The following is a 15,022-nucleotide window of genomic DNA, read 5'->3' as shown; positions in this document are numbered from 1 at the left end:
GGTTCATAGACATATAAGTGCTTGTCGATAAGGAAATATTTCAGTATCGCAGCTATAATGGAGGTATATGCAGTTTGAAGAAGGAAGTCTCTAACTTTGCAAGTAGGTAGAGGAGGAATGGATATAGGGGAGGTATTCCGGAAGTGGAGATACTTTCACTGAGTCTTTAAAAAAGAAAGAAAGAAAGAAAAAGTAGGAAGTTTTTTTTTAAGGTAAACAAGTATGAGAAATTTTAATAGTCTGCTGAAATGATATGGAAGTGAGAAAGAACTTGGTTTGTTTTAAAGAACCCTGAGGAATCTGCCATGGCTGGAAGGTGTAAGTTCGAAACACTGATGTGCCTTCAAGTTGGAAATATAGGTTAAAAAAACAAAGAATTTACATGGCAGTAAAGAGCCATTGATCCTTTTTCCATGAAGGAGGGTGCATCCAAACCATTCAGAATTTAGTTTTTAAATGTCCAGACTTTACTCTAGACCAGTTAAGTCATAATCTTAGAAGATGAGACCTGATTATGAGAATTTAAACAGAGCTTCATGCATGTTCCTGTGCCTATAGAAAAATGACTCTCGTTCAGTACCAAGTGCCTTGGTAGAAATGCCTCTGGAAATGTGTTTATCTTGATTTGGAGCTAGGCAAGGAATTCCTTGGTGCACTGGTGTGATTAATGAGCTTGCTCAGAGGGGATGGAAGGAAGAAAGGGCTCAAGATGGATTTGGGGATCACCACTACTTAAAGGGTTGAATGGAGAAAGAAAGCCCACACAGGAAACTGAAAGAGGTTGTTCATAGAGGAAAAAGAAGGGCTAGGAGAAAGTGGGATCACATAAATCAAGGAGGAAATTTCAAGGAAAGTTACTCAGATGGAGAGGTCAAATAAAAGTCACATAAAGCTGAAGACAAACATGGTTCCTGTACTGAGTGGTTCTGATACCACTGGTTACTTGGGTTGTATGGGCAGGTGGCTGTGGAGGACTGGGTGCTGGCTTGACTCTTAACTCCCAACCTAGATGTTAATGTACTTACAATTCAAAATGGACAGGAAAGGGCAGGTGTTGAAGGACAGGTGTTTCTAAGAGAAACAAGGTATCAACAACATAAACAGCACAGTTGGTCAAGTGTATAAAGACTAAGGAAGGGATAAGGATTTTGGAGTGTTCAGCTCATTGGTAACTGGTGACTAGAAGCCACATTTGATAGTAGGAGAGTGAACGATAGATAAATGGGAATTAGGTGTTGAAAAGGAGGTGAAAAGTAGAATTAGTGTTAACGGTATAAAGTCAAGGAAAGGTATTGTGTGCATACCAGATTGTGGGGAAACCCAGTGTGTCTCCCAGGAAAAGAAGAACCCGATGCGTTTTTGCCGGTCAGGGTCAGTATCATTACCTCCTCGCACTCCGTTTCTGAGACCCTGGGCCAGCAGCTGTGCTTTACTCCCGGCCTGGAGAGGACAGGGCTCCCCAGGGTGCCCCTTTTGAGGCTGCACAGGTCCTCCGTCCGTGGTGCACGCTCTCTCATCGCTTGCTAGTAGTAAGTCATTCCAGTACAGAGCTGTCCACTTGGGGATGTGGTTTGTAAAGGTTCGTGAAGAGAGCCCTTGATCGCAAGAGTCATGCCTCATGTTGGATTTGGCCAGAGGATGGGCGTTTGAGCCTTGGCTGTGAAGCTTGACCTTGGACAAGTGACTTCACCCCGAGAGTGCCTTTCCTCACTGGGTGTAACCGCCGTGCTACCTGCCTCACAGGATGTGTGAGGATGGCAGGGGCTGAGAAGGGGGATGCTTGTGAAACCCTACGGTGCTGTCGCTCTTGAAGTTTCCCAGGAAATGCACACATTGTATATCACTTTGAGGTTTGTTACTGTTTTCTAGAGACAGAGTGATTATTAAGCCACAGCCTAACTTCTGACCTGCCTGTGACATCTCACAGTTATCAGCATTCGGGAACTTTTGAGAAGATACATGATTATGGTTTAAAATGACAGGAGAAGGGGAGATTCTTGGGAAATGGGGCTTCCGCTTGACAGGGTGCAGTTACAGTGCGTTCCAGTGAAGGGGATGGCGTTGTGTGTCTCAGGAGCTTGAGGCAGTATTATCCCAAAAAGGGAAAGGGGCTCTTCCCCATCTCCAAAGATCAAAGCTCTTTAAGAACTAGAGTGTAGTACTAGCGGTTGGTCCGTGGATTGTGGCGGGACTTTGAAAAAACAGCATATGATTTGTCAGGTTGCTGTGGGGCAGAGAGACTAAAGCTAAGGGAGGGGAGAGAGCAAATGACCTGTAAACATGTTATTTCCTCGAAATGCATTCCATTAAGTTAACTACATGTACGGTTCTCTGCCATGTTTTAATTTCCAAGTGAAACATTAGCATGTTTGTGTTTTCAGTTTTATTAAATTAGTTTCTCTTTTTTTTTTTCCCTTTCAGAGAGCATTAGGTAATCAAAAGTCCACAGTAGTTGAATTCAGCAATAAAGATGCCTCTGAAATTAACAGTGAGCAAGATAAAGAAAATTCCTTAATCAAAAGTGAACCAAGAAGAATTAAAATATTTGATGGAGGGCAAGTACAAATTTTACTTTTTAAATGTACATTTAAACATACTTTTTAAATGTACATTTGCTTTCATGTGAAGACTTAACAGTGCCAATTTTATATAAATGTTGCAAGGGGTCTCAGCTTATTTATAGAATCTTCATGGCAAAATATATGTTAGACTGTCATGTTAAATAATTCCATTTTGATCAAGAAAATAGGGAACATTGTAGGTCTTAGGAGGCAGCTAAGAACTGTTTTCAGAATAAACTCTGGGTTTCACGTTGATTTATAATAAGGAGTGCCTCGGGAAATCCGTTGTCAGACGAATTCACTGCCTATTTGATGCCTTTGTGTATTTGGTAATGAGAAAAACACATTGTAAAAGCTGATTATAGTTCTGGCAAAGCCAAGAAATATTTCAGTACTTAGAGTTGTTGTCATTGAATTTAATAAAGAACACTTTTGAACAGTGGCCTAGAAGGAGGGAGTGCTATGTTAAAATTACACCTAGTATCTAATAAGGTCGCTTGATTAGAATTAGCAGTTAGCATATTAAGTGTTGATGCAAAAACCTGGAATATTCTGTTACTTACTTGTGCATAAAATGTGTATTGATTGAGTGTAAAAATTGTGACTTGCTGCATTTTGTAAGTTGAATTCTAATCATCTATATTTTCTCAAAGACATAGTATCCAACCTCCGTATTTATTTTTTTTCTTTAAATTAGATATAAATCAAATGAAGAGTATGTATATGTCCGAGGCAGGGGAAGAGGAAAGTACATATGTGAAGAATGTGGAATACGTTGTAAGAAACCTAGTATGTTAAAGAAACACATACGGACCCATACAGATGTCCGCCCCTACCACTGCACTTACTGTAACTTCTCCTTTAAGACGAAAGGTATGAGATGACATTGCTTCATAGTCGTTTTTATATGCATTGAGTTAGTAGAGCTGAGATCCCACTTTACATACTCTTTGACCAAGGATGCAGTAGCTTAAATTGACGAATATAAATACATCTTGTCAACATGGTAGTCTTATTTCTTTATCTGTCTCTAGACCTCTGGAGGAAAAAAAGTTTTTTACACACTTTTACAATGTATATAATAAATATGACATTTTAAAAGGAGAAACTGCCCTTTTTTATTTTACTCCCCAAATTAGAGTTGCATAACATGATGACTAATACATTTCAAAAATACTTTGGGGCCAAAGAAGAGAAAGCAATTTTCATTATTACAAGTAGACTCATTTCTGTGCTTAAAGATTGAAGAAAATTTTTAAATAATAACCGTAGTAAACTTATAATGATTGTGTTCATGTTTTATTATCTAATTTTAGGCCTGAATAGACATTTCTCCTTTTTCCTTGATGCTTTTTGTTTTTTACCCAAATTCTATTGAGTTTCAACTTCAAAAAAATTTCTGTTGTACTATTTAACATGCATAGAACTCCAAACTAGTCATTAAAATTATATTTAGTACTCTTTATGTATTCTTTATATGTTTTTATTTAAATTATAAGTCTTTATTATAGTTAAGGTAATTTTGCCCTCTTCAGATTCTCTGCCACATGTAATGAGTACACTACTTATAAAATAATGCTCACTCTCTTCATTAGGCTCCTTGCTCATGAATCATTATATAAAAATATGTTACTTGAGACTTTAATTTTCCATACCACCATTTAAAAACTAAGAATCGCTCTAAAACAAAACAATGCAATCATAAAATTATCTGTCTGAAAGTGCAATATCTGTAAAAAAATACTTAAATGTAATTTTTTTTTTACAGAAACTTACTTTTATCCCTTTTGAGTGAACATTCACCTTTTTTCTGATTATATTTGCTGTCTTCAGGGTTTTCATTTTAAAGATTGATCAACTCTTTGGCAAAATGTATTTCATTTTTTGGCTAGTATTTATTGGTATTTGAAGAGAGTTATAATAGGTAGCAGCTAAGCAGCTTTAAATTTGCTCTCTTTACAAGCCAGTAGTACTCGAAGCCAGAGTGATAGAAATAACAGCAACAGGACCGTTCTTCAGCTAGCTTTGAACGTTCTGAAGAGTTTCAAGACATCATGAGTAATGGGGAGGTTCACTGTCTGTAGTCCTTTCATTGTGATGTGGATTCTCGTCCTGGAAGTGGAGGGTGGGTTTCACAATGCTCTTCCTGGCCTCGTTTGCAGGCCGTGATAAGAGAAAGTGCTTTGATCTCTTAACCCAATTTATTGCCCTTTCACTGGTTTTGATCCTGTGATTAAGAAACATCAGTTACTTTGCAGTGTGAGACCAGGAGGCCAGAAAGAGGCCAATGTTACCAATAAAAGATTACCAAGTATAGAACAGTGTTGCTAAATAGAAAAGGCTCAAGGTGTCAGGTGAAATGGGGATTTCTCAGTAGGAGGAAGAAAGGGAATCAGCATATTCAAAAACCTATATTCATAAAATAAGGGCAAGAGAGGGAGAAACACTTAGGTGTGGAAAACCAAATGAAGCTGCAGAGACTTCTTGGCAAAGAAAAGTACTCGGAATCACCAGATAGTGATCTCGGTGAAGTCACTCAACATGACCACGTCAGGTTTTAGATAAATGTTTCCTAAAAGGCTGACCGAGCATAACGACCCCTGAAGAGTGAGCGTGCTGTCTTCACAGTGTTCACGCCTCCCACCGCTCTGATAGGCTTGCTTATCTGAATTTACATTAAATGTTTTCTTGCTAATTCTTTGGAATTATGTGATAAATATGCATTTGCAGAAAGCTAGCCTCGCTAAGGAGACTGGTGAAGAAAATACCAGAAATTCAGTCTTTTCCTCTTCTCAGCATGACAGTTCTTCACTTTATGGGTCAGCTTCCTTGTAGAAGTCTGCCTTCTGTGAATATTTGTAAGACAGATTCCACGGTATCTTCTAAAGGAGGTAGCTAATAAGAGACTTGTTTTTCGATGGGGCTGTTGCCCTACTGGGTTTACTTTGTTGTCCTAGCCGGTGCAGCTCTACTTCTCATGGGCTGTGTCTGGATGGTAACAGAAATAGTGATGTAATGACAGTGCTACATAAATATGGGTACACAGAGCCAGCGAAATGCTGCCCCGTGCGTAATCTGCAGTGCTAGAAAGTGGTGCTTCCCATGGTAATGCTTATAAATCTCTACTTCGTCATTTGTCCTCTTAATTTATTTTATGAGGACATTTTCAAAAGAATTTTAATTGATTTGTTTTCATTGTTTAAAGGTCAGTCAGCAGAAAATATAAAGTGAGCTTGCATCTCTGCAGGATTTACTGTCATTTATATCACAGAAAGCTAGACTCTATATGTAGCCATCGGAACCCAGAAACAAAACTTCTCACATGCTTTCCAGAGGATTTAGATTAATGTTTATTAAATCTGTTAAAAAACTTATTATTAAGTTAATGCACAAAGTTCCTGGCATTGCTAGGGGATATTTGCATCTTAATATGTGTATTTTGCATGTTAAAATGCAGATTGATTGTTTATTTTAACTTATTTAAAAAGTAGGTTAATAATAAGTAATAGCTCAAGTTATGAGAAAATATGCTAATTAAAAGCTTATATTCCCAGATTTGCCTGGTTACAATTATCCATTAGCTTCTATAAGAAGCAGATAATGTTCTGTAGCTGTCCTAATTTGGTTTGTAATATTATTATATTAGAAAGTGCATTGACTTAATAAGTGGAAATTTCAGCCATGTTCAGATGGCCAAGGCATTTTTTTTTTACAACTTGTTAATGTGAAAAGTTTGAAGCATACAGAAAAGTAGAGATCTGTATAATGAACACCAATATACCAACCACCTTTTACTAATCATTAACATTTTGCCATATTTGCTTCATGTTTGTTTTTGTTTTTGTTTTTTAAGTGTATTTAAAGTAAGTACCCGACATGGCCAGGCCACGTAAAAGCCAGGTGTCACCTCTAGAATCACAGAAGTCAGGGTCTGACGGGTCTTAGACATTCTCTGGTCCAGGCCCCCTCTCACACTTGAGCCCCGGAAGCCCTGAGCCCTGGGATGCTGCACATACTGTCCAGTGCAAGAATTGGCTTGAACAAGTGTGACCAGTTCCAGGGACTTAAGGCATTTGTAGCGGTCCTGAGGGTCTATAAATACAGCCGTGTCGAAGGCCCTTCAGTTACTGCCAGCCCAGAGTGGAGAGCAGCAAGTCAGACACTTCTAGCTCTTCAAAAGATGCTTATTCTCAAATACTAGTTTGCCAATTTTGTTTGTTTTTTCCAAAGAGATGATTTTCCCTTGTTGGCAATTTTGTGTGTGTGTGGCATTATCGGATACTCAAGCTGCTGGTATCCTTAGAAGAATCGGAGCTGTCCCCCTGCTTTCCTGATCACGTGGGACAAATGTGCCTAGTGGTTCCCAGTATAATACTGCCCCTGATCGTACTTGGGTACGTTAGCTGCCAAAGGAAACACCTCTTCAGAGATGCTATCATGAGACTTCTAGTCAGTATGGTGCAGGGAAATTAATGCAGGAAATTCTTTCTCAGGTTCCAGTGAACAGAAATTCTGTTTATGATGTAACAACCAAGTGTAGTTTTTAATAGTCGAGCTTGAAATTTAAAAAGGCAAATGCCCAGGTAACAGAAACAAAAAAGAAACTCCATGCTAGCATAATAGCGAATAGACACTTAAACAATAATAATGATTAAATAAATAAATGAATAAAATTTAAAATTAAAAAAAAAAAAAGAATTCATGGGGACATCAAAGCCAGATATATGCCTCCAGCCCTGGGGTTTTAATTGTCAATCCTGGAATGGAGTCTGAGGCTTCCGAAGTAAGCCTGGACCTCCTGCCCAGTGACTTTGCACCTTATGGGGAAAAGGTATGTGCTTAAAAGCAAAACCCCAGACCTCTGCCATACCAAAAATAAATAAATAAATAAATAAATGGCCTAGAATTAGGGGTCTGAAACCTTAAGTCCCAAGTAGAAGCAATTGGAAAACTGACCCATAGAGATGTTTCTACAACCCAGGGTCCTTAAGACTCCATGGGAAACAATCTTGCTGAAGATAAGCTTACAAGGAAAACTACAGAGGATGCAAGAAAACAAGGCACCATGGGGGAGATCCAGCAGACACAGTGAGCGGGTATTCAGGCTCTAGGAACCACAGATCTTAGTGCAATTCCAAAGAGACTTTAAACTGAATATGTATATAATGCTCTCAGAAATCAATGAGGACCACAGAATAGAAACCAAAGGCAAAAGTAGACATTATCCAAGTAGAGGGAACAGATTTGAAAAAGAGAAGTTATTAGTAATAAATAGCAAGGTTATTACAACACAGAGATACCAATACTTTGATTTGTCCAAATTTTAGTCTTGGAATTGTATCACCAGTCTGTGCTTTCACTTGAAATAGGAATGGAATTTGCCAGTGTTGACAAATGCAAAAGCAAAATAATACTACGTAAGCTTAGTAAACATTCTTTTCCCTTAAGGAAATCTGACAAAACACATGAAGTCCAAGACACATAGCAAGAAATGTGTGGATTTAGGCGTCTCAGTAGGTTTAATAGATGAACAAGATACAGAAGAATCAGGTAAGGCTTTATTCCATATTTTTCATAAATGCGATTTACAATGTGCTATTTTTTTGCATCCATATGCTTCTTTCCATTCCCACTGATATTTCCTCATTCTTAATGTCATTGCTGCTTATTTACACAATGCAGTAGATGCCTAATCAGCTTTCCCATCTTTAATTTTTCTTCCTTCCCATCCATCCATCCCCACAGATGTTAATCTCCCTGAAGTGTGTGTCTGGTCATGGTACTGCTCTGCTGCAAGTCTTCCATTGGTCTCCATCAACCTCCCATCTTCAAAGTCCGTTATAATCTGCTGTCCACCTACTTCCTCACCTTTCTCATTTCTTTCTTTTTAATGCTTAAATTTCCTGCTCACATGACATCGATCTGGCTCTCTATCTCTCCAACCCTCCCTTCAACCCTCCGCCCTCAAACCCCATGCAGACGTGGCTTCCAGTGTGCACTGGACAAAAATCTTCCCCTCCTTCAAGGTCTAGCTCAAATCCACTGCTGCCATGAAGCCTTCTCTGATTTTCCCTCCCCCCCCGCCCCTGGGGGGAGCCACTTGTCTCTTCTCTCACCTCCTGTAGTATTTTAGCATTTGCTCCCCCTAAGCACTGAATCTCTTTCTGCCTTATTTTTGGATTATTTACAAATACTTACCTTACCTCCTCCCTGAGATCTTTAAGCATCTCCTGAGCAGAACTGATGAAGGAGTGATGCTTGTTTCACCTGCAGCCATAGTGCGCTGCCTCGCACAGAACAGCTGCTCTGGAAGTGTTTGTGGAATAAAACATTTGTTTGCTTCCCCAAAATGTTTGTTGTTTTGGAAAAGTTAACTGGTGGTTTTCTTAACAGTGTTAACTCAACAAATATAAGTGTTTATCTCTAACCAATTTTGAGGGAAAAGAAACCTGTTCATCTCTTCTGACTCATTAGAGAGTAGAATGATTCTTTCGTTAAGACTTGTTTTTTAAGCCAAGAATTTATCAACCGAAGAGATAAGTTTTCTTTGAAAAGTTGTCCTACTTTTTTTGAAACATGCCCTAAATTAGACCTTTATTTGCTTGCTATGTTTTAGTTAATATGCATTAGTTTGATATCTAGAAAATCTCCAAAGAGAAAATGGTGAGGACATCATTGAAAATATAGGTAAAAAGTCAAACGCTTTTTATCCCACCTGACAACCAGTAACACACTAAATGAATCACCCTGAATTTTTTTCTAAATATGCAAAGGAAGTGACTCACATCTTAAGTGGTATAGCCAATATGATTCGGTATTTTAAGCACACAGAAAGGATTGCCTCTAACTCTTTTTTGGGACTAAACTGATACATTCTTGATAGAAGAAAAAGATAATCATAACAAATTTAGGACAATAAGGAGCTTTTAAAGTGTTTTAGGCACCTTGACGCTTTGATACATATTGGGGATGGCAGTATCAGGATTTAGAAGTGCCTAACACATTAACGTACGTGTAACTTTTCTGTCCTAGGAACATATTAATTAAAAGCTGATTTTTGAATTGCCAGAAATTGAATTCTGTGTCGTGTCTTTGTTTAAAGACACTTACACATTTAATAGAATTAATTATAATTTACTTCTAATGTAAACAGCTTGCTTGGTTTATTTTCTGCTCTTATCAATCATGCAGTAAATTAATTACCATAATGAAGCAAAGGAAAAAACTTTTTAATTTGCTTTATTATTTATTTGCTTTATTATTATTTGCTGTATTGCTATTATATTGAGCCACTCAGAAGTAAAAAGCTAGGAAGAATGAATAAGAGTTTCAGCAAGTTTATTATTACCCACAGGCTAGAAAAGGAACAAAGTGGAAATGTGAAATACTAATGCCTGAGAAACATAAGTGTAAAAAGTATTATTACAATATACACTCATTTACATGTTTCACTTCTTTAGGAAGATGTCTTATAAAGGTTAAGTAAAATATCCCTAGAGTTCTCTAAAGTTAAAGGAAGGTAGTGTTTACCTTTAAATTTGCATAGGAAAATTAAGTGTGGTTTCTATTAATTATCATGTATTGTTATAACTCAAACTTGATAGCCTAGTTCCCTATTCAGATGGGATCTTCTGATAAAACTAGGTAGTTTTACTTGTTTTTCTCTCAGTTAAAATTTTTTTTAATTACTGGAATTATGGGTAGCATACTCAGTTTTTTCACGGTTTTAGTTGAATAGTAAACTGTACCATCTAGGTGGATTTTGCCAAGTGCTGTGCCATACTGGAGACCTAACAATTCTTTATGAATATGCCAACAAATATATCCTACTTTTGCTTTATTATGGGCTTGGAATGTAGGTATAAAAGTAGTAAACATTTGTTGTTCACTACTGTGACAGTAGTGGTCTTCTTTTCATTCTTCTGTTTTGTGCTTTTAAAAAAATTTTTTTGATTTTTTTCAAAATACAAAAAGATTACAGAGGGTTTTATTACATGCACTCATGTATTCACGCCAGACTTGATTATTATATTTTCTCATATTTGCCTCAAGTCTTTTTCATAAATTCAGTGTATTTTTGAAAAAACCAGCCAAGCACATCATTACACATCAGGTCACTCTCCCTCCCAGAGGCAGACACTAGCTGTGCTTTTCAGTTCATTTAATGTACATTCATATGCCCATGAACGGTATGTGTTTGGTTGGTTTGTGTTTTGAATTTGCATTAGCAGTAAGTAGCACCGTGTATGTAGATGCCTAGAAAATTAATTTTGCTTTCTAACTTTAAATTGTTTTCGAGAACAGTTTCTGTCTCTGCACGTCCTTGACTATACCTTCTACTGTAAGAATTCAAATTTTGGCCGGTTGGATGAATGAGAGCCTGCTGTCTTTGTGTTTTCTTGATTACTGTCCTAAGGTTGTGTCTTATTATTCTTTGAAAAGCAGTTCCACTCCATCAAATCAGCAGTAGTTAGAGATGGGATCTTGCTTCACGGTTCCTCAGATGTCTGTGTTTTTAGGGGAGAAAAGCCCAGAAGCCTGCGTGCAGTAGGATGCTGTGTGTCTGGAGGGGGTCCTGTTTTCTAGTTGAACACGGGCCTCTACATGCAGTGCCCCAGGGCTGTGGTGGCTGGTCTCTTTTCCATCTATACCCACTCACTAGGTCATCTCATTCCGTTTTCTGAGGCAAATCCCACCTATCTGCTGCTTGTTCCACTACCTACTGCAAACTGGAGCGTCCGTCTGCCTGCTCACCACTCCCACTGGTTAACCTAATGGGCACCTCAAGTTGGATGTGCCCCAAACTTCCGATTCACCCTTACCTTTAAGAAGCACGCCTCCCATCCTTCCAGCTGCTAGACCAAAAGTCTTGAAGTCATCATTGGTGCCCTTTGCCTCTTCCTTCAAAGTGTGTTCGGGAACCCCCCACATCTCGCCACCTCTACCACCCAACCCTGGTCAAAGCCACCACCCCCTCCACTCAGGTGCTTGGAGTAGCCCCTGACTGCTCTCTGTGTCCAGCCCCAGCCTCTTGACAGACTTGCAACACGGCAGCCAAAGTGGTGTTTTTTGTTTTGTTTTGCTTTGAATTATGTCATTATTTTGCTGAAAATCCTCTAAAGGTTTCCTGTATTCAGAGCACTTGGTCTGCTGAGTGCCGGGAGCCCTCCGGCCCACTCACCTTCCTCACACCGTCTCTCGAGAGCTTGTCTCCATTTCTTCTGCCCTTGCTCACTCAACTGCGCCCACACGCATCTCTCCCTGCTCTTCATTAAACAGCCCAGCAGGCCCCATCTCAGGGCCTTGTGCTCATTTCCTCTCTTTTCAGTGCCCTCCGCCAGATCCTGTAGGACTTAACTCATCGTGTCCTTCAGCGCTCTGCCCCCATGCCACCGGGTCAGCGAGGCCCTCCTGACCCCCCCCACCCACCAAAAACACCTCCCTCTCTTACTGCCAGCAGTACTTACACCTCTCTATCCTGCTTTATTTGTCCTTATTATACTTATCCCTACCAGGTGTGTGTATGTGTTTCATGGAAATAAAACATGAGGACAGGGATTTTGTGTTCACTGCCCAATCTCTGGCTTCTTAGGATGGTGGCTGGCAAGTGATAGGTAGTAAATAGTTGTTGATTTAATGGAAGACTGGAGGTGGGGAGTGACCTACAATCTGTCAGAAAATTCTTCAATATTATTATTTTTAGAATTGGACATGTTAGTTTTCCATTAAACCCCTTTGCTAAAATCAGACGATGGCTATAATATAGTATTTAATGCCTCTGCCCGTAAACAGAGTAAGCGTGATATGGCCAAGGTAGATACAGGTATTGTCGAAGCGATGACAGCATTTGTTTGTTAATTTGTTAGTTACTGGTCATGGGATCAGAAGACGAGAGGGTAATTCAAGCTGACTGTTTCGTTTTTCCATCCTCAGTGATGGTCACTCCAGACTAACGAAGATCTGTTTTTCAGTAGTCCCAGAGAAGGAAGTTGCTTCTCTTGTCGACGTGTTCATTCATTTATTTAGCCCTTGAGCAGCTGTAGGTGATGTGCCGGGGCACTGCTCCCGGGCTCAGGAGCTCCTGCCTGGGCAGCGGTGTTGGCGCGATTACAGCCTCAGCTCAGATCGTGCCAGGAGCAGGGAGGCCTGGCTGGTTGCAGAAGGATGACTAAGTGTGTCCCAGAAGAAAGGGAAGGGACTTATTTATCCATACATTGCTTTATTTGAAAAATATTGGAGAGAAGGAGTGTTAGGGAAAGGCAACATCCTGGACCGAGTGAGTGGCTTGGGCAGAAGCCCCGAGGGGAGGGGGTGGAGCAGGTGCTCAGCATGTAGCGGGGACAGGGTGTGAGAGTTGGACAGGGCCCACACCTGACGGGGCTGCGGGACATGTCAGATTGTGCAAGGGAGCTCTAGCCCGGGGAGCGGTGGGTCCAGGTGCTCACTGCACTCGCTTGTCCTCAGATGTAGTCAGAGCCTCTGCTTGGCAGTTTATACCCATTTCTTAATGTTGTGACACTTGAAAGCCATTACTTCTTTGGTATGATTTTTCTAGTATTTTTATTCTGTTAAACATTCCATGATGCATGAAGTGTTCTTTGATTTTAAAAGTTTAATTTTTTTTTTTTTAATGTCATCTAAAGTCATTTAAAGCCATCGCCTCCTTGGGCCCATAGATACCTTTCAATCCAGGTATTTTTTCAAATGTTTTTGAAACAAGGAAAGAAAAGATAATAATTTTCATTGCTGAGCTTTTTTGTTTTGCTTTGTTTTGTTTTTCTTTTTCTTTTCCCCCTGATGCTGTTTTATTTTGTAGTGGGCAGTTAGACTGTAATGCCTAAAAGAAGCATGAGTTCATTAAGCGGATGGTCCCATTCAGGAGCAACAATAAAAAATAATACCATGGAGCAAAAGCCTCTTTCTGGAAGGCTGTTTTTATAAAGAGAACACCTCAGTGCTTCAACATGCCTCATTCCCCAGTAGAAGGAGTTTACAGGTTTGGGTGGGAAGTCTGGTATGGTTTTTCCCTTGTGACATCCCATTGTATGTATAGGTATAAATGTGTAATTACTAATTTAGAAAACTTGATCTTCGTTTATTAAATTAAGGAGCACTGTTTCCCCTGGGATTAATTTCTGTTCTGTACCAGAGTGACCCAGTGTCACTCTGGTATAGACTTGTCCCCATAGAATAGTCTATCATAAAAGGTAAGGGCTTGATTTGTTCCTGCTTTAATGTTTGCGTGTATATTAAAATCATGCCCCTCCCCCCGTCATCTCCATAAGGATGTGATAAAGTGTAGCAGCTTGTTACAAAGTGTTTCACTTTACTTTCAGTTTCCTTTCCCAAGGAAATATACAAATTACTAGAAATACACTTGTAGGAGATGAAGTGGCTGACTTTTAAAAAATCAGGAAGGAGAATCAGTGTTTTCAGGTATTGCAGTTTTAAATGTTGAAATGTACACCCCCTGGTAGACTGAAGGTCTGGGGTCTGAGGCTGATTGGTGTTGCGTGATCTTCTGTGCCACCTTCGCCTGTCTGCACCCTCCTTACCCGCTGAGGCTTCCAGTCCCCCTGGTCACACAGTCCTCCCCTATGTGGGGATCAGACACATGGCAGTGGTTCCTTAGAGACTTCAGATGCCGTGTAGGACCCTCTGACCGTCTCGACATTCCTGCCTGTCAGTGTGTTCTCCATCTTGCTGGCCCCCTGGATGAAAACAAATGGTGAAATTGTATTGTGTGATGTAGGATCTTTGCACACAGAACTTGCTGTCTTCTCTTTAATGGTGAACAGTTTTATCAAATGCTTTTGTGGCACCCTGTGATCTTGGTATCATTCCTCAAATTTGTAATCTAACATAAATCTGATACTAAGCCCTGGCGTGGTGGACTGCCAGCAACCACGCTGGGAATACCGTTGCTGCATGTCTACAGTAAACATTCAGGAAACTGCGAAGGTTGGCCAGTAGTAAGTTGCCACAGTGCTTCTCACTGTTAGCTTTCTTACCTTTATTTCAAAAAGGTAATGATTGCAGTGGCTTTTCAGATGCCTTTCATGCCCACACAATGGCAGTTTTCGGGGGGACAGCTGGTCTAGCCCTGTGAAAATGAAAGTCTGAAATAGCTAAGTAAACTCCACCAGCTGACTGTTCTTTGTCACCCAGCTTTTCCTAAACACAGTTGAAATTTGTCACTGCCAATGCTGATAGATGGTAGATGCCCACTAAAGAATATAGTGATTAAAGAAAAACGAAGTAGCCAGATTCAGAGGCTCCATGTCTTTTGGGAAACCATTCCTCTAAAATGTCAAGGCTGGATCAATATGAAAATTTGTGACATTGTCTTCTTTAGATACTGATTTAAATTCCTACATGATTTTGATCACTACATGACGTTTCCTAGTCTAACCACGTGGCAGCTGTGCCAGCAGTGGTTTCCTGCAGTACCTTAAGGACGA

The 15,022-nt window shown here is 39.8% G+C and overlaps 1 protein-coding gene across 1 annotated transcript in view; it reads left to right on the top strand.

Annotated features, from left to right (window-relative positions):
- The window catches only part of HIVEP1 (HIVEP zinc finger 1), a gene marked incomplete at its 3' end in the record, with an annotated part of 145,737 nt that overhangs the window by 114,426 nt on the left and 16,289 nt on the right, over nt 1–15,022 (top strand). Inside the window, exons 5-7 of the mRNA XM_034660196.1 lie at nt 2,422–2,555; nt 3,259–3,434; nt 8,010–8,111. Of these exons, the coding sequence (XP_034516087.1) occupies nt 2,422–2,555; nt 3,259–3,434; nt 8,010–8,111 (412 nt within the window). The remainder of the gene's footprint in view (nt 1–2,421; nt 2,556–3,258; nt 3,435–8,009; nt 8,112–15,022) is intronic.

This window comes from Ailuropoda melanoleuca, chromosome 5, assembly GCF_002007445.2.
Source record: "Ailuropoda melanoleuca isolate Jingjing chromosome 5, ASM200744v2, whole genome shotgun sequence".
Taxonomy (NCBI): Eukaryota; Metazoa; Chordata; class Mammalia; order Carnivora; family Ursidae; genus Ailuropoda; species Ailuropoda melanoleuca.
Note: the sequence above shows the minus strand (reverse complement) of the source record. Positions and strands in the feature narration are given on the sequence as shown.